This window comes from Rattus norvegicus, chromosome 1, assembly GCF_021556685.1.
Source record: "Rattus norvegicus strain SHRSP/BbbUtx chromosome 1, alternate assembly SHRSP_T2T, whole genome shotgun sequence".
In the NCBI taxonomy this organism is placed as follows: domain Eukaryota; kingdom Metazoa; phylum Chordata; class Mammalia; order Rodentia; family Muridae; genus Rattus; species Rattus norvegicus.
The window spans coordinates 226,352,108-226,372,750 of record NC_141534.1 but is presented as its reverse complement, the minus strand read 5'-3'; the positions used below and the strand labels follow the sequence as shown (position 1 = coordinate 226,372,750).

The 20,643-nt window shown below is 43.6% G+C and overlaps 1 protein-coding gene across 1 annotated transcript in view; it reads right to left on the bottom strand.

The window, feature by feature from the left end:
- Window positions 1-443: 443 nt before the first annotated feature.
- Gnaq (G protein subunit alpha q) overlaps window positions 444-20,643 on the bottom strand; it is a 246,303-nt gene continuing 226,103 nt past the window's right edge. The window contains exons 6-7 of the mRNA NM_031036.3: window positions 11,167-11,320; window positions 444-5,715 (exon numbers count right to left, since the gene is read on the bottom strand). Coding sequence (NP_112298.2) covers window positions 5,525-5,715; window positions 11,167-11,320 — 345 coding nt within the window. The 3' untranslated portion in view covers window positions 444-5,524. The remainder of the gene's footprint in view (window positions 5,716-11,166; window positions 11,321-20,643) is intronic.

Genomic DNA, 20,643 nt, shown 5'->3' with positions numbered 1-20,643 from the left:
TAACATTTAGATACAGACTGTCAGGGCAGGGCTCTGCCTAACAGCTTACCTAGAGGGAAGGGGTGAGGGCTGGTTCTGCTCATCAGAAGCTTGCCTGCCAGGGGGAGGCTAAGCAGGTCTGCAGAGGCCTACACTGAGCAGCTACTCATACTCTTAAACAGACCACCACTAATCCAGGGCCAGTTCTTGAAGAATGGATTCAGAAGGTACTACCAATGCCTATTCGCACCAAAGGGACAGACATTTCTGACTGGACACAAATGGGAAAAGGTTGTGTGTGTGCTTTAGAAACCATTAAATCTGCCTGCTTTGGAAAAGTGACCTACAAAGGGGCAGGAAGTGAGTATGTGTTGCAATGCACTTTATGATCAGAGCATTCTCAGAGGGGCTTAGGCAATTTCAAGGGAAGCAAAACTCAGAATGAAGAATACTGTAGTACAAGATTATGGCCGAAAATACTGTATTTTTAACCAGTAAGATCATCGGGGCATTATACAACATTAGGTGTTCCTTTTTTTTTTTTTTTTTTGAAAAACTAGTTCCCATCCCCAAACAATAGACAATACATGCATTTGAATGACATTTTAAGAACAGTAAATATGATTTTTTTTAAATACTGCAAGTTAAAAATGTTTTTGACAAAACTCCCTAAGTACACAGATCTAGTCAGGTCTTCCACATGAGGGTCGATGCAGAGTCTGGCCAGAGGCTTCAGTTAGAGTCCTTTGAGGAAATCTGCCAGAAACGTGTTTCAATGAAAGTGACCCAGACAGACTTAGATAGTGTTTTTACTTCCTTTTCTAACCCTACAAACAGCTTGCTGAATGATCTTCCTCCCTGCGTTTTCTTCCTGACTACCGAAGCTTCTATGAAAGCCAGAATTCCTTTATCTAAGTAAGATCTGATTTTTACCAAGTGGCTGTTTTTTTAACATGTAAATGTATTCATCACTGGGTTCAGATTTTATGGCGTGATGGCATCTCCGTGGTAGATATGGAAGGTGGGAGGACATATCTGGGCACCTCTGTGCATCAGGTGTGCATGCATACTCTGGACCAATGGCTCTAGAGGCAAGGGTGCTATTGCAGGGTGGCAGAAGCGGGGAGATGGCAGGAAACAGTATTACTGCAAGGAAAACAGAGTGTAGACGTTCAGCAAGTTATCTGTGGAATGGCAGGTGTCTAGCTTCCCCAACCTTGGCCTAATCACACAGAACCAAGCCATTTGTTTTTCCCAATGTTCGAGAACCAAAATGGAATCCCAAAGATACAAGTGCCAGGATATCTCTTAACACTGCATACGCTGGAAGTGTGGGGGGACAGACAGACACAGTGTTAGCTTCCATTTTTGTATGTCTTTCTAACCAAAGATTTCTCTTTGGAATAAAATATTAATGTATGCCCAACTAACCTTATTTGTATCAATTAAGATGCTGTTACTAACCACTTGAGTGGCTTAAGACCCTTACTTAATTTTAAGAAGAGCAGCAATATACATTACAATATTTGGGTACACTTTATTTTTATATGGGTTAACATTCTGCTATATTTCACTTCATTCGTTCTCTTGAGAAACTGAAAACAAAGGGGCTGGGGTCATCTGAGGGTCATCTGGGGTCATCTGAGGGTCTGAGTCTTGCGGTGTCTTGTTATGCAGCCCTTTCTTCCCATTATTATTTTTATTTTTTTGCAAGTAATCAAGTCATTTTGACCCAAATCCAGCATAAACAGCTTTTCACCAATTCCTACTTAAGACAACTTAAATTTACAATCATGTGGCAGTATAAATTTTTAAATTACAATTCGTACAACTTGACAATCAATATAAGTCTGAAGTACAAAAAGTAAATTGCCCTTTGGCTGAATTACCTTTTAAAACGATTAGGCCTGCTAATGTAATCTAAACAAAACAAAACAAAACAAAACCCCGAGCCCCCAAGTTCCAGGGTGTTCTCTAAATATCGCTGTGGATGCCACCTGCCAGTAAACAACACATGCAGGCTCCTAAGAATTTCCCAGCTACTCAGGACATTCAACAGAGCTCTTCCTACGGAAACAGTAAGGAAAACCCAACAGGCTCTGTAAGACCCACTGACTTTTGCATGGGTGCGTGTTTTCCCTTTGTTTCAGACATGAGGCACAGACTTCTGAATTTAAGCTCTGTAAGGCATAGTATAAACCTCCAATTTACAAATAGGAATTCTCTGTGGGTGGGAACTGCCGCATCACACACAAAAGGGAGACATCATCTGTAAACGGCACACTCGTGCTGAGTGACTCGGGAGATGGCTGCTTGCCTTGGGATGCTGAGGAAAGGTTTCTGTGGTCTGTGTTTTTCTTCTGAATAAGACATGCCCAAGTCACCATAACACTCCTCACAAGCCTCCATTACCTAGAGCATCGACAACAGGAACGCTTGCAATCACAATAGAAGAGAAAGCATGAGTAAACTTTGTTTTTGTACAAAACTGAGAAGCCCTTCCCGCCCCTCACCCCTTCAATAAAACCCCAAACAAGAAACAACAACAAAATTATTTTTAGCTTCATTGACTAGTGTGGATACAATTAGGTGTCCAGGCATCACTGCAGCTAGGGTGATCAATGTTTTCCTTTCTCAAAAGAAGGGATCCTGTCATGCACCCCAGGATGTGCAGTGAGGCCACAGACTTCAACTCTGCACAGCAAGCTGCATCCTCAATTCAGAAAGACGCCGTGGCCACCTCTCTCTGCCGTACTCAGCAGCTCTGAGCTGGATATCAGCATGGTTCAACCACATCCACTACAGCTCTAATAGACAGAACAGCTCGGTTCCTTAGGACTGTTAACACTTATGATCCTGGGATGAGGTTTTCTCTGTACACTGCAGGCCATCAAATGTTACTTTTTTTTCTTTTTTGTCTTTTTTGTTTTTTTTTTTTGTTTTGTTTTTTGTTTTTGTTTTATTTGTTATTTTTTTTTTTTGTTTTTGTTTTTTTTTGCTGCACCAAATTTAAGGTTGCCCTTTCAGGCAAGCAGTGGTCTCTAGCTGATAAAACATTTCCTTAGTGGATCACAATAGCTTCTAAAACTGCCTTTCTAATAAAGGCCATCAGAGAGGTAATGCTAAACTGTGCATTTGCCAAATAAGAATATGAATCGTATAAAAGCTCATATTCCAACCCCAGGTCAAATGGCAAAAGGTCTACAAAGTTGGTCTCCGTGTTTGTATAAAAGCTCTGACGGATGTTGTGTGTTTGCTATGAAATTACCTTTGGGTCTTAGGTCAGCACACCTCTACTCAGGAATGTGCAAATGATTTTAGACAGCACAATGCTAGTACCGCTCTGTACGATAGTAAGGGTTTTTTTTTTTTTTTTCTTCTTTTCTAAATGGAAAAAAATATCCCTAGTCAGAAATAAACTGACAAATTTACATTCTCCTCTCTTAAAAAAGTAAATAAAATAACATTATTCAAAATGTGAATTAGCTATAAGACATACAATACAATTACATAGATACATATCAATACAGCACATTCAATCTGCCAAAACATTAATGATTAAAAGCCAGTATGGATGTTGCAATATCAAGAGAGATGTATGTACAACGATCAGAGCATTTGTAATTGCACTGTACCTACAGGCAGTCTGTTAATTAAATTACAGGGGCTTTCTAGAGCAAGGGATAGAAAAGCCGGGGAGTAACACATGAGAACACTTGACTACAGTCAGCAGTTTCAGTGCTCATACAGTGAGCTGTTCCCTCTCCCAGCTTTGCTATTCAAGAAAGGTGATTTACATGGAAGTTGAGATTAGTGCCAAGCTCTAATGAGACCAGATCAGGCTAAACTTCCCCGCAGCCTTAGAGCGCTCACCATCTACTTAAATCACATACTGACTGATGCAGGCTGCTTGACAGGCTCACTCATATATGCTCGGCATGGTTTGCATCTGCTGACAAATTGCACATGGAGAATTCCAAACATCTCTCCTAGTATGATCGTCACAAAAATACATGCTTGACAGAACACTGAGCGGTGACTTTTGAATAAATTCACAAGTCTTCCTTAAGTTCAAGTGACCAATTCAAGATCCTGAAGGTGGTAAAGCCAGCTCACTATTTGCTCCCCAAATAAAAGGTTTCAGGATAATACTATCAACTAGTGTTCTTGGCAGATTCCCTTAAACTTAAAGAACATAAAGAGCTAATAAAACTAGTGCCAATAAAGAGATATAAGCAGAGCTCATGACAAAGCACACAGGGTACTTTTCTACACTGGTCATCTGGACACTGGCACTGACACTGAGGGGAAGAAAAGAACGGACCGTGAGAGGGAGCAGTTCAGTTAGCAACTGTTTGGCAATGAGTGCTTCTGGTTCACACCCAGCTGTTGTCTCCCTCACTGTCTTAATGCTGACATTTTGAGACACTGGCTTTAACTGTTTAAATTCTTAATTTATTTTGCCTTATAAAAATCTGGCTTTGGCAACATATACCCATAATAAAAATTAATTTAAAATTATGGCCCAAACACAAAGGGAAATAGGAGCAAAGGACAGCTAGAAACAAACAGAAAACGAAGAAGCTACAAGAGGGCTGTGGCAGCAGCCGCTGGGGAATGTAGTGTCTGTTGCCGTATCATTTGGCGTCTGTGGTTTAAAGAGAGGGCGAAAAACTAAAGAGACATAAACGGAAGCAAGGAAGAGCGGAAGGACGCAGCACACAGCCCGGAGAAGCAAGGACTTCTTCACGGCCTGTGCCCTCCATATATTCCTGACTTCCATATATTCCTCTGAGCAATCCAGCTGTGGCCGAAAGTCTGCACCCAAAGATAAGACACCCACCGCCCTAGTCCAAGTGAGACAAGACAATATATATATTATACATATATATGTATGTATGCATGTATGTATGTATTGAAAAAGAAATACTAGATGTGATGTGCATCCAGAGATACATTTAAAACCATAGTAGGAATACATATGCTCCTGCCTTCAGCAGAACCACTGGTAAAGGACGCTGCTGTAAGGCGGCTTCAGCTGAATGACACTGTCCTGACCGTGTCATTCGAGAGAGAAACTGCCCAAGAGTGGAATTAGGGTAAAGGCCATGGTAATGAGGGAAAATAAAATCAGAAGGAAGGTATGGAACAGGAAGAAGAAAAATCAGCCTTGTTTTGGTCAACAGGAAAGGGGAGGAGGAAGAAGGCAAGGAATGGAAGAGAGAGAAGAGAGAGGGGGAGAGAGAATGAATGAATGACAGGAGTGCTTTTATACTGTGAGTGAATGACTGAAAATTTAAAATACGTCGAGTCGAGGTTTGCCTAAAAAAAGAGGAAGTGTGCTGGGACTGCACTTCAGCATCCGGTTTCCTCTGAAGAGTTTAAATAAAATCACAATATTTACTACGGCTCTGCGGACACGCTCACAGAGTCCAGGACGGCAATAAATTAGTATTATGCAAATTGTTTTCCACAGAAGTACAGTCCCTCTTGTTTATCTTCAACAGCCCATGGGGAAGGGAAGAATGGGTTCTGGGAGGCGTGGTCACACCAGATTGTACTCCTTCAGGTTCAGCTGCAGGATGGTGTCCTTGACAGCAGCAAACACGAAGCGGATGTTCTCCGTGTCTGTGGCACACGTGAAGTGCGAGTAGATGATTTTGTCACTGTCGGGGTTCAGGTCCACGAACATCTTCAGGATGAATTCTCGTGCTGCCTGGGCATCTCTCTGGGGTCCTGTTTGCCAAGAAAGGGGAGAGCAAAGTGTGACCCATAGTTGCCTATCTGCTCAATCCGCATGTATCATGTCATGCCTATGAGGACTCATCTGATTTCCAGAGCTTTGCCAAGTTCACCGTGTGACATATGCACTAGTTTGCATTATCGTATGTTTGCACGGTTGTTTCTCATGCTTCATACATTGTCCCACGATAGCTTTATTTGAATACATTGGTCATGGTTGCTTTTAAATGTCAAGTTGCCATGATCTAGAATCACCTGAGAAGGGAATGTCAGTTGAGGGATTATCTAAATCAGGTTTGCCTGTGGCTATGTCTGTGGAGGACTGGATGTAAGGAGACCCAGTCCATTGTTAGGGGCACCATCCCCTGTAGGGGCAGAGGTCCTAAGTGATACACAACAGGGAAAAGCTAGATGCAGCAAGCGAGGATGCACTCATCCTCTTTGCCCTTGTCATGGATGCCACGTGACTATCTGCTTGAGCTCCTGCCTTGATTCCCCCCCAAGATGAACAGTAGCCTGGGACTAGTAAGCCAGGCAACCACTTTTCTCCCTGAAGTTGCTTCTTGTTGGGGTAGTTTTCTTAGCAATAGAAATGAATCTAAAACACCTTTGTCGTTGTTTGCTTTCTACTGTGGTGATGAACATCAAGATCACAGCAACCCAGGGAGGAAAGGGTTTATTTCATTTATAGTCCAATATGATTGGTGGTCAGGAGGCAGGAAGGAGGGAAGGAAGTGAAGCAGAAGCCATGGAGGAGTGCTGCTTACCACCCCATGCCTCATGGCTCACTCAGCCTTCTTTCCTAAACAGCTCAGGGCCACCTGCCTGGGTGTCACTGTCCACAGTGTGCTGGGCCCTATATCAATCACTGATCAAGAAAAGGTTCCCCACACTTACCTATGGTCAATTCTGATTGTCTCAATTGAGGGCCTTTTTTTAAGATGACCCTAACATTAGTTAAGCTGACAAGAAACTAACCAACACTTTTACAATAATTCTGTAGTGGATTCTTAGGTACAGCCCCAACACAGAAGCAGTAAAAGAAAAAGTAACCAGAACCTTATTAAAATAAAAATCCCTTTTGCTGCCAAAGTACATTAGGAAGTGAAAAATACATACAATTCATATGTGATAAGGATATAGATCCTAGAATATATAAAGATTATATAACCTGGACAAAAGGCGTGAACAGAGCTTTGCAAAGGAAGATACACACATAACCAGTGAGCGTACAAGACCTTAACTCTGATACTTCCTCTTCTAGGGAAATGTCCAGTAAAATCATAAAGCAGTCTTTCCATCTGCTAGCTGGCCTGGATATCATTTAAAAAGGGGAAAATAAATCTTGGCAACAGGTCAGGTGTGGAGCTGTCTGCCACTGGTCCATGCACAATGGTATACCCTCTGGTCCATGCACAATGGTATACCCTCTATGGGAAACAGCTCATTGGTACCCCAAGAAGCTAAGATAAAATTCCCATACAACCTAGCAAGTCAACTAGTTGGAGGGTGTTCTCCAAATGAATTGAAAGGAGGGCCTTTCGCAGGTGAATGGACAGTACCATTCCTCACAAGTACTCATAGGTAGAAGTGATTCAACTGAATTGGATAAGCCAATAAGACACAAGACATGGAAGTGATAATAGAAGGAACACCAAGCACGGACCTTGGAAATACTATTCTTAAATCAACTTGCCAGACATAGACAAATACTGTGCAACTTGACTTCTAGGCTAAGGAGACAGAAAGGGGAGTAAAGAAAGGGACAGTGTGTGAAGGGAGTGGGCAATGTGTGCTATTGCTTAGCTAGAGGGGTGGGGACATTGCCAATAGCAGCAGTGTCATACATGTCATTAACGTCATGCGATTACGTACTTGAATTAATATTTAAATGTTCTGTATAATATTTTAGTGTGACATGCCCTGAGCCATTACTAATTGTGTACAGGGTCAACCACAGTCACATCTCAATCAATCAGTTTAATGCTTAAACAGATTTTGGCAAGTGTGAGTTTAAAACTTTTAAATTACTAACATCAAAACACCGTCATCTTACAGATACTGAGCGCTGTGCCACTGCATGCCTGTTTCTCTCCCAGGCTGCGAGCTAGTTCCATACAGTGAAAGGACATGTCACCTCCTCCCTCCTGGGAGGACCTCCTAGATTCACAATGTGGGTTTGTTCTATGCAAAGGAACACTGCTGAGGCCTAAGTACCAATGCTACGGGCCTTCATCCCGAGTCTCTTCAGATGAAGCCTATTACAGATTTGAGCTCACACTACATCTCGCACTGTTAGAAGCTGCAAGGAAGAGCTAGGAAGCCCAGAGTCTTCTCATTTGCACAAGTATTAACAGGAGTGCTTTGGGTCGGTGACTAAGGCCGTTACATACATGAAACAGTGTTCTGTCCTTAGCAGTGTACTACCTTAAGTGACTGGGTCTACAGCAGCAAAGACCACTTAAAATGGGGACCTGGCAGGATGTAAGGAGCCTGTCATTTTTTTTTTTAACTATTATTCTTATTCTGTTTGGGAAGGAAAAGGCACCAACTTTTTTTTTTTTCTTCTGTTTAGTTTGTAAAATATCGGAAATAGAGTCAGGTTCACTGAAGTGCACTCGCAGGGTGCTGTTTTAACCACATATTATGCTATTTGAACACATCTCAGCAGGCCCAGAATTCTAAGGTCTCTAGGAACAATTCTGCAGTTCAAATCTATATGAACTTAGTAATTTCTCTTCCTGAAGAGAAACAGAGATGGCATTCATCTGCTTATGACCTCGAAAGGAAGATATGCACATCTGTGAAAATGGTAATACTCTACATAAGCTTATTATCAAGTTAACACTCCAGTGTACTGAAGGCTTTCTCAGCCTTAGCTCGTCCTCCAAGGCCTTTGGATCTCATAACATGACAACTTAGCTTTCCAAGAACAACAAAATCATCACCTTTGTTAACTTAGCTGTGGCCATATATCCTTTGGACATTATATGTCCATTGAAGAAAGTCAACAGTAAAAATCATCTTCAAATTCCAAAACACTTCCAATAAGCTCCCTTTGGAAGGAAACCATTTGTAGTTGTAAGGGTTGAGGACGATACTACAGAAAAGCGGCAATCCTGCCAAGACCTGTCCCAGAAACCCTTGGAATGCTGTGTAGGCAGCCATCATGAGGCAGTAGGTGAGCAGCTAGGCTTGGGGACTTCTACTCTGTGGCTGCACAATGCTATCTGGCTGTATCTAAGCAGGAAAACAGGGGGGCTCCAGTGCTGCTGCTGTATATGGTGCAGTCACTTCCTATCCACTGTACACTGACTCTCACCAACTCTGGAGAGAAATGAAGTCTGCCTTCTGGGTGTTAAGAGCATGTACGCCTGTATGAGGCAGCTGGTTCTTGCTCCTGTTCTCAGACCATGTGCTTACAGGACCGGCCTGCTATAGGGGGTGGGGGAGAGGAGGTACACCATATATAGTCATTTCCTTCCACAGTTTTCTTAGTAACACCGAGGCACTTACTATTTGCTCGTAGGTGAGAGAAGATAGAAGGAGAAAAGAGAGATTGCTGTCTAGGTTTAGACAGGATTTGTTCTTTTAAAACAGTCAGGCAAACAGAAAACGTGCTTGGAAAGATGTGACGTGCAGCTGCACACCCCGTTGTACACATGAATTTGAGATGCAAATTACAGCTGTAAAGCATGCGACTTTCCCTTCCTGAGCCAGCACTGCGCCTAATGCATACAGAGCAAAAAGGGCACTTAAATCTTCATGAAAAAGCTACAAAGCCAAGTGACCCTTAATCTCCAATGACAAAACTGCTATGTCACAGATATCTAGATCTCCTTTGTTGATGAGGTCCCTTTGTAGAAGTCACTTCTGCTGTTACATTCACCCTGTAAGCACGTTGGGATTTGGCCCTACTCTGTGACAGGTGCTATGCTAAGTCATTTACAACTTGATCAGTCCTCATGAATGCAGGAAGAAATTAGGCAGAGATAAATTGTTCCAGGTAATACTGTCAGTAAGAAGCAGCATCTGGAGATCCTCGTTCATGCTGTCTAGACCAGGGCTTGGTCAACTCTGTGAAAGGCCAGAGACTAAGCATCTCAGGCTGTTCAGATGACTTAATGTCTGTCAACACCACTCACTTCTGATGAGGTGGGGACAACCCAGGCCTAAGGAAAGTGGTTGCAATGATTCTTCCACTGGATGTCAACAGCAGGAGGCACCCTCTGGTATGGTCTGCCCATGGCTTGTTTAAGCTTTACAAAGCAAAGGCCTTCTGGGACTGCTGGGAGGCTGGATGTGGATACAATTAGTCAACAACTCTTCCTTAGCATGGTGATGTCCTGATGTTTAGAACTGCACAGCACACCTAGGAGATCTGTTTTCTAATGGTGAGAGTAGTGCAAGGCCAAGTTCAAGAGGGCGCTGCACACCCTAGGCTGCAGCACCAGTACTTAGAGAGCAGCTGTCATCCCTGAGGATGGGACTTCCCTCTCCACTTAGTCAAACCTAACTCGGCCATCATGCCCAGCCTCCTGCTAGTGAGGTTCCCCTAAAGTACACAATGCCTGGATATTCAAGTACCACACTAACGTCACAAGTGTTTTCTAACTGCCCTGTAAAGCGGCTCTCATACCTATGGCTTAAAGGGCCAGGACAATCAAGTGACTCTAAATATAACTGCAGGCAGAAAGGGCCTACAGAAGAATCTGATCTTCAGGGTATGTGGTGGTTTGAATGAACACATCCTTCAAAGGCTGGGATATTTCAACACTTGGTCCGGGGTTGGTGGTGCTATCTAGGTAAGCTTAAGAGTTGTGACTTCCTGTGGAAAGTAAGTTACTAGGGGTGGGCTTTGAACTTTACAGTATTGACCCACATCTGGTTTTTTCTGCTTTGGCATGTGTTTAAAGATATGATCTTTCAGTTTCTTCTCTCTGGCCATGATGTGCTTTTTCCCCTCTGAAACTATAAGTCCAAGTAAATTCTACCTTCTCTAAGTTCCTTGGTCATGGTCATGAGTTCATTATACCTTCTTCAGAGGCGAGTTCCAAAACTGGAAAGGCAGAGGTAGGTAACAAAATGAAAGGGAGGGAAATTGGAAATTACAATTGCTGATGGAAAAATCTAGTGAATTATTCCTTCTCTGAGCTGGTTATTCTGAAACATCAGAGAACTTGTTGCTCCCCCATAACTGGTAACATTAGCTAAGGTTAACGATTTAAAATGTTTTATGTCATTACAAGTCAAGGAACAGTAATTTCTATTCTAGCATACCTGTCCTCATGGACACTGTGACTCCAGGCACTGCGCTGTGCTGCTTACCCTCCCCCACACCCCCAGGCTCAGGGCTCTGGGGACTGTACCATGATGCCCTCCTGTCCTAGTGTTAACAGCACAAGTCTTTCTTAGCTGTGAGGCTGGCAAAGGGTGGCCACTTACCATCATATTCTGGGAAGTAGTCGACTAGGTGGGAATACATAATTTTCTCCTCTAGAAGATCTTTCTTGTTTAAGAACAGAATAACAGAGGAGTTCTGGAACCAGGGATATGTGATAATGGTTCTAAAGAGTGCTTTGCTCTCCTCCATTCGGTTCTGAGGAAAAAGAAAATCAGAAATACAGGAGTGAATTACTGATGATACAATTGGTGAACTGGCTGCTTTCTTGGTCCAGTTCATCTTCTATGTGCTTCTGTCTTTTAAAGTTGAGTTGTCAGGATTTATATGCAAATGCTCCCCAACACTCAACACCTGTTTTCATTATGCCAGCTCTCAGAACAGCAAGCAGAAGAGAATAGCAATGAGAATACCTGCTGAAATAACTTCTTAGGTTTGAAAAGAAAGTAACCAGGGTCTAGATGAAGAGGCTGTATCTGACACACTGTAATAAATTTCCACCAAAAATATCCATTCATAACCAAACACTAAAGCACAAAGCCAGGCTTCACTTTAAATTTTCTAAACTATTATTTGGAGCTTCACTATGCCTTAAACATTCAAATCAAAGTTACTTAGTTGCTTCTAAGCATATGTGGGATACGGCGACACTGATGTATGTGATGTATGTGCACACATACACATTCCTGAGTCAGCTGTTACCCGGGGTCACCACTGCTCTTTAGTGACTCCTTCTCCATTTCACTGTATGTACACCTGCATAGCTATGAGTAAAACAAACTAACAACCTTGGGATAAAAATCTAGCCTTTGGGCTGCCACCGTGGAGAGCTCGTAGGCAGCACCCCACGAGCAAACTTGAGCCTCGGGACCAGAGGTAAGACCAACTTTTCTGCTGCAAGCAACCTGCCTGGTGAACTCAGGACACACAGAGGCAAAATTCGTCTAGGACCCGGCACTTCCGGTGGTTAGCGGGAGTCACAAACCCACAGATCCGGGCCCGCAGCAGCTCTCTGCTCCCAAACCCTGTGGGAGAGAGACCTCATCACCTGGTCAGGTGGGCGCTCCTGAGGCTGCAGAGCGGAAGAGACCACCAACACTGCTCACCCCTGCCCACATCCCTGGCCCAAGAGGAAACAGTATACGGCCTCTGGGTTTCCGTAGAGGAGGGCCCAGGAGCAGCAGGTCTGCTGCTTCTGAGACACCGCCAGAACCTGAAGGGACAGACCAGATAAACAGTTCTCTGCACCCAAATCCCATGGGAGGGAGAGCTAAACCTTCAGAGAGGCAGACACGCCTGGGAAACCAGAAGAGACTGCACTCTGCACACATCTCTGACACCAGAGGAAAATACCAAACGCCATCTGGAACCCTGGTGCACGGAAGCTCCCGGAAAAAGCGACGCAGATCTTCCTGGTTGCTGCCGCCACAGAGAACTCGTGGGCAGCACCCCGCGAGCGAACTTGAGCCTCAGGACCACAGGTAAGACCAACTTTTCTGCTGCAAGTGACCTGCCTGGTGAACTCAAGACACAGGCCCACAGGAACAGCTGAAGACCTGTAGATAGGAAAAACTACACGCCCGAAAGCAGAACACTCTGTCCCCATAACTGGCTGAAAGAAAACAGGACTACAGGTCTACAGCACTCCTGACACACAGGCTTATAGGACAGTCTAGCCACTGTCAGACATAGCAGAACAAAGTAACACTAGAGATAATCTGATGGCAAGAGGCAAGCGCAGGAAGCCAAGCAACAGAAACCAAGACTACATGGCATTATCGGAGCCCAATTCTCCCACCAAAGCAAACACGGAATATCCAAACACACCAGAAAAGCAAGATCTAGTTTCAAAATCATATTTGATCATAATGCTGGAGGACTTCAAGAAAGACGTGAAGAACTCCCTTAGAGAAACACAGGAAAACATTAATAAACAAGTAGAAGCCTACAGAGAGGAATCACAAAAATCCCTGAAAGAATTCCAGGAAAACATAAATAAACACGTAGAAGCCCATAGAGAGGAGTCACAAAAATCCCTGAAAGAATTCCAGGAAAACACAATCAAACAGTTGAAGGCATTAAAAATGGAAATAGAAGCAATCAAGAAAGAACACATGGAAACAACCCTAGATATAGAAAACCAAAAGAAGAGACAAGGAGCTGTAGATACAAGCTTCACCAACAGAATACAAGAGATGGAAGAGAGAATCTCGGGAGCAGAAGATTCCATAGAAATCATTGACTCAACTGTCAAAGATAATGTAAAGCTGAAAAAGCTACTGGTCCAAAACATACAGGAAATCCAGGACTCAATGAGAAGATCAAACCTAAGGATAATAGGTATAAAAGAGAGTGAAGACTCCCAGTAAATATCTTCAACAAAATCATAGAAGAAAACTTCCCTTACTTAAAAAAAGAAGCCTACAGAACTCCAAATAGATTGGACCAGAAAAGAAACACCTCCCGTCACATAATAGTCAAAACACCAAACGCACAAAATAAAGAAAGAATATTAAAAGCAGTAAAGGAAAAAGGTCAAGTAACGTATAAAGGCAGACCTATCAGAATAACACCAGACTTTTCGCCAGAAACTATGAAGGCCAGAAGATCCTGGACAGATGTCATACAGACCCTAAGAGAACACAAAGGCTAGCCCAGGTTACTGTATCCTGCAAAACTCTCAATTAACATAGATGGAGAAACCAAGATATTCCATGACAAAACCAAATTTACACAATATCTTTCTACAAATCCAGCACTACAAAGGATAATAAATAAATGGTAAAGCCCAACATAAGGAGGCAAGCTATACCCTAGAAGAAGCAAGAAACTAATCGTCTTGGCAACAAAACAAAGAGAAGAAAAGCACACAAACATAACCTCATATCCAAATATGAATATAACAGGAAGCAATAATCACTATTCCTTAATATCTCTCAACATCAATGGCCTCAACTCCCCAATAAAAAGACATAGATTAACAAACTGGATACGCAACGAGGACCCTGCATTCTGCTGCCTACAGGAAACACACCTCAGAGACAAAGACAGACACTACCTCAGAGTGAAAGGCTGGAAAACAACTTTCCAAGCAAATGGTCGGAAGAAGAAAGCTGAAGTAGCCATTGTAATATCAAATAAAATCAATTTTCAACTAAACTTCATCAAAAAAGATAAGGAAACTGCAAAGCTTCTGTAAGGCAAAGGACACTGTGGTTAGGACAAAACGGCAACCAACAGATTGGGAAAAGATCTTTACCAATCCTACAACAGATAGAGGCCTTATATCCAAAATATACAAAGAACTCAGGAAGTTAGACCACAGGGAAACAAATAACCCTATTAAAAAATGGGGCTCAGAGCTAAACAAAGAATTCACAGCTGAGGAATGCCGAATGGCTGAGAAACACCTAAAGAAATGTTCAACATCTTTAGTCATAAGGGAAATGCAAATCAAAACAACCCTGAGATTTCACCTCACACCAGTGAGAATGGCTAAGATCAAAAACTCAGGTGACAGCAGATGCTGGCGAGGATGCGGAGAAAGAGGAACACTCCTCTATTGTTGGTGGGATTGCAGACTGGTACAACCATTCTGGAAATCAGTCTGGAGGTTCCTCAGAAAATTGGACATTGAGCTGCCTGAGGATCCAGCTATACCTCTCTTGGGCATATACCCACAAGATGCCCCAACATGTAAAAAAGACACGTGCTCCACTATGTTCATCGCAGCCTTATTTATAATAGCCAGAAGCTGGAAAGAACCCAGATGCCCTTCAACAGAGGAATGGATACAGAAAATGTGGTACATCTACACAATGGAATATTACTCAGCTATCAAAAACAATGACTTTATGAAATTCGTAGGCAAATGGTCGGAACTGGAAAATATCATCCTGAGTGAGGTAACCCAAGCACAGAAAAACACACATGGTATGCACTCATTGATAAGTGGCTATTAGCCCAAATGCTTGAATTACCCTAGATGCCTAGAACAAATGAAACTCAAGACGGATGATCAAAATGTGAATGCTTCACTCCTTCTTTAAAAGGGGAACAAGAATACCCTTGGCAGGGAATAGAGAGGCAAAGATTAAAACAGACACAGAAGGAACACCCATTCAGAGCCTGCCCCACATGTGGCCCATACATATACAGCCATCTAATTAGACAAGATGGATGAAGCAAAGAAGTGCAGGCTGACAGGAGCCGGATGTAGATCGCTCCTGAGAGACACAGCCAGAATACAGCAAATACAGAGGCGAATGCCAGCAGCAAACACTGAACTGAGAATAGGACCCCCGTTGAAGGAATCAGAGAAAGAACTGGAAGAGCTTGAAGGGGCTCGAGACCCCTTATGAACAAAAATGCCAAGCAACCAGAGCTTCCAGGGACTAAGCCACTACCTAAAGACTATACATGGACTGACCCTGGACTCTGACCTCATAGGTAGCAATGAATATCCTAGTAAGAGCACCAGTGGAAGGGGAAGCCCTGGGTCCTGCTAAGACTGAACCCCCAGTGAACTAGTTTGTTGGGGGGAGGATGGGGCGGGGAATACCCATAAAGAAGGGGAGGGGGAGGGATTAGGGGGATGTTTGCCCAGAAACCGGGAAAGGGAATAACACTCGAAATGTATATAAGAAATATTCAAGTCAATAAAAAAAAAAATCTAGCCTTTGTTTGTTTTAAAGACTTAGTCTCACTGTGTAACCGTGGCTAGGCTGGAAGTTATTAAGCAGGCTCTCTTGGCCTTGAACTCTATCTGCTTCTGCTTCCCTGGTGTTGGAGTTAAAGGTGTCTATCACCCTGCCTGGCAAAAAAATATAGTATTTCTTCCTCAGCACTTTTAAGTGTGCTTTCCTGGGGCAAGACTTTCAAGTTTAGTTGTGACAGAAACCCACGTGGTTTCTGGAGAAATTCATCGAGCATGTTTCCATACATGCTAATGGTTCACTGATGTTTACCTAAGATTGTGTGATGCTAATGGAGGGCTTGTTTGAGTCAAGTCATTCCTCATACTCATCATCAATAGAGCATAGAGCCTTGCAACTTCTTCCTCAGCCAGCTGCTGCTTTTAGAGCAGTGTGTGTGTGTGTGTGTGTGTGTGTGTGTGTGTGTGTGTGTGTGTGTGTGAGAGAGAGAGAGAGAGAGAGAGAGAGAGAGAGAGAGAGAGAGAGAGAGACCTGGGAGAAAGTCCCATACCCAGCCTGCAGGAGGGCTGCCGGGACACTCTTTCCAGCCCAGCACTGGGTCCCTGCAATGACGGCTTAAAGCTGCCACTCTACTCAGGCCTATTGCTGGCAGGCCGCTCTGATGGCAGAGCCTGCTCAGGAATAGGTCCTGCTGAAGTTCATGGGGAAGGGGTGCTGTTTGTGATGGATTCAGGTTTGAGCAGTGGGGAGGGTGGCCCTTGGCAACCGGCAACAGGAAGGAGGACTATCCCAGTTCACCTTTACAAAAAGGAACAGTGATAGCTCTATTCTTTCTCTCTTTATTCCTCGAGAAAAATTTCTATACACCTGATCCCCAGAAGAAGAGTATTTACAAAGCAACATGCTCTGTCCTGAAGCAGACGTAAATCTTAGGAGCACTACCTATGGTTTTCACAAGCCGTGCTCACAAGGCAGCACAAGTGCAAACGCGGCAAATAATTTATAATTGACTCTGCTCAGACAGCCGACCTTGGGGAGGCATGCAGCGCTTCTTTTTTGTAGTTCGTAAGGATAGGTGGGTTCGAGGAGAAATAAAGTATGAGCGATGATGAAAGCACCAAGTTTCTGCTTACTCCGAGGACAAAGCAGCTTGGGAGGGGGAGTGGCACACTCTCACAGCCTCTTCTTAGGTTTTTAATAGAAAATGCCCATGAGGATCAAAGAGGACACACTAAGGCTCTACTGTGCCAGACAGAATTCTGCATTAACTAGTTGAAGTGGCCTCCACATAACCCAAGGAGCCTTTCTATTGCTTTTCACTCGGCTAGTACTTCTGAGCCCAGTCGTGTAGGTTTGAATGCTGGAATGGGTCAGAAGATATAGAAGCCACCTTCTAGGGTGGGGTGTACCTGGTCTTTCTTCCTTTTGGGACCACACAGAAAGGTCACATGCTAGACCACCATGTAGACATGGAAAAAAGTTTCCCAGCCCATATTGTAGTACTCAGCTGCAAGTGTCTACTCCTACTCTGGCCCTGCCTGTCTGTCATTGCAGCAGGATAGTATGAGTAGAAATCTCAGTCCTTGTTTGAGCCCTCCTTAAGGCCACAGGAGAGTTCTCACCCCTCATCATCTCTCTAACTGTACTGCTTTGTAATGCAGTTTCCTGATACACAACTGGCTAAACAAAGTACCAGTCCTAGCCTGACATTCACACCTTGACATGGCCTGACCTAGTCAATCTGAGCCTCTTCATAAATGTCCTCCATGCAGAGATCTTACGTTACTGCCAGCACACAGGTGCACTTTGTTGACCCACTGACGCATAGGGGCTCCAACTCCTAATCCTTCAGGTCCATGTTAAGTGGCTTTCCCCACAACATCCTTCTCTGGGTCCTCCAGTCCCTTCTGTCTGTACTACTGTTCTGGTGACACAGCCCCTGTCTGGAACTGAGGACAACTATACTACGGCAGGACTCACAGCTTACACAAGCTCCAGAATCTGAAGGGGCTGTGCTCTGAGTGCACTATTCCCCAGGGCCTCTGACTCCAGGGACCTGTTTGGGGTACAGAGGTCCTTTCTTCCTTATCTGCACTGTACACTGGGGGCAAGGATGGTGCAAACACGGTAGGCTCTATGAAGAACACACACATCTCTAAGGCTGTGACTGTCGCCTGCATGGCTCCAGCAGTGGGGGTTCTGTGGGACCTCTCAGGTGCAGCACATCAAGTCCGCCTTTTGTCTTAGATGCAAACATTCTTCTTACTCAGGAAAAGGCCAGGCTATGTTCACACGGTCCTAGTCCCCTTGAAAAGTGTTTTCTGTAGGCTGGAGTCTATCCACATCTACATCAAAGTTACTAAAGGGCCTAACCCAATGGCATCTCGTATCTGTCCACTGTAGCTCTGCTGCTCATGGACAAAGGCTGCACTTTCCTATTTGTCATCAACCTGCTGGTGCCTCCATGTTCAACTGCATACAACAGCCCCACCACCCTGCTCAGCTGTGCATCATGCACAGACCTTCTGGGCACTGCAGTCTCTCTACCTGAGAAACCAGATGACCAGAATCCGGGATCTTAGCTTTGTTGTGTGTCTGTGTGTGTCTCTTTTCTTTATTCCCTTGCTGTCCCAGACAGGCCAAGACTGTACAAGAATGTGGGATAAGTCACCTGACTGCCTCCTTGATATTTTGCCCATTTTAGTAGCTTGATAAATCATATTGAATTAGAGTTCATGTAAATTCTAAAATAGTGCTTGTACATACAAGTTGCTGACGAAAACAAACGTGTAGAAAATCAGATCCCCTCATGCCTGAGGGCTAACAGTCATCTATGGATTGTTTACAGCTGTGGTCCACTGTTAGCAGCAAGAGAAACCTAAATGAAGCGTCTAGGATATAGTGATGCCCCACACTATCTGGGAACCACAGAGGCTAAGTGGTCCAAAGTGTCACTTCCTGATGCCAGAAACACATGGATGTGACCATTTCTTGTCCTTTCCATTAGAAAAGAACACTCTAAACCAGGTCAGACAGACAAGCAGATGCACAGACAGAATGCACACAGGAGGATGCTCATGAAGCAGACTGCTCAGTAAAAGGCTGAAACAGTTTACAATGCTTTACGAAATTCATTAACCCTGACCTTCAGAGGTTAGGACATTCACCAGCCACGCTTACACTCATTGCCTGCTTCAGTGCGGGTGTCCTACATGAACTGCACATGACAGAAATACCACACAAGGCACAAGGCGCCATTTTCAACCTGTGCCATTCTATTTAGGAAACTAGGGTTGGGGGGAGTCATCAAAAGAAGAGAATTTTATGCTTTGGAAATCCAAGACAACTTCTCAACCATCAGCCTTTACTTCTAATTGCTACCATAGATTTCGTTATTTCTTTTCATATATACCAAAGTACATCTGGTAAATTTTTAAAATACTATTTTAAAATACTTATATTAATTCTCTGAGAATTTCATACAATATATTTCGATTATATTCACCCTCTATTTCTTCTCTGATTCCTTCCAGATTTACCTGTATTTCTCTATGTGATCCCCAACAACTCTGTGTTTTTTGTTTTTAATAATCCAGAAAGTCCAGTTTGTGCTGCCCATGAACTCAGGGTGTGACCATCTCTTCTAGTAGCAGTGGACCTACTGGAACCAAAGTTTTCAGGAAAACCAACAAGGTTTACTATTTTAAAAGAGTAAAATCAAATTATTTACTTCCTCTTCACTGCTGTATGTAATAGCTCATGATAATGTAAAATCTGAAGCAAGATCATTATCATCTGCAGCACATCAGTGAATCATTTAAAAACTCCATTCTCCAACAAGAAGCCATGAGGACGTCCCTTAGGTGTTTGTTCATTTCAATCTCTGTCTACTAGAAGGCAATGACTCAAAAGACAGTTTAAAGGCCCATATGCAACCTGCCCGAGAAATCTCGTGTGCATTTCTTTCCTCCCTTGATTATTAAGGATAAATCTTGGCTGTGTTTGTCACTGCATCTCCAGAAGAGCTATACTGTCGAGGGTTGGGATGAGGCAGGAAGATGTCCAGGAATTCCTAAGAATCTGTGGTGTTGCTGTGGCACTGCTACAGGTCCAGGACTAGGAGCTGGGTCTCAGTTTTCATGTATCTCCTAGAGTTTGTGAATATAGAAAGAGACATAGTACTTCCCCGTGATCCAGTCACACAGGCAGTCATAATACTGGGGAAAAACCTACCATGTTACCCTCTTCGTCAGGCCATTTCCTTACTTTAAATACCTGGCTCAGAAGGGGCCAGGAAATTCTTCCACTCTCTACATACACATGCTTATCTCCCCAGGATCCAAACTCCAGGCACACCTGACCCAGAGCTGGAAAGCCACCCAGACCTTACCACTTTGCCCAGGCAGAGAAAGGATGCGTCTGAGACTCTCCACATGTTAAAGTCGTTATGTTCGAAATCTCAGAAATTGCCCAACCCCTAACTCAGACAAAACCAAGACATGACATTAGTGAAGAAATAAGGGCAAGAAATAATTACTTCCTTAGCCACTACCCTTCTGCTACCCAAATCAGAAAAGAGGGGTAAAAGGACAGGAACACCAAATCCAGCTGGGCACACATGGTTTCCTTGATGATTTTCCTAGTCTTTGCAAATCTTTGCAAGCAACTATTTGAGATCAAATAAGGTGTGCTCTCCAGGCCTGAAGACAGCTCCAGAGAGTTTTCATATGATAGCTCTGTACCTGTATCAGCACGTTCTGCCCAGGATGTGTGGAGAGGCAAAGGCATGGAACACATTTCCCTATTACCCCCAAGGTGTAAGGTTTTAAGTAGAGATGAGGTCACAGACGGAGCCTGTATGTTGTG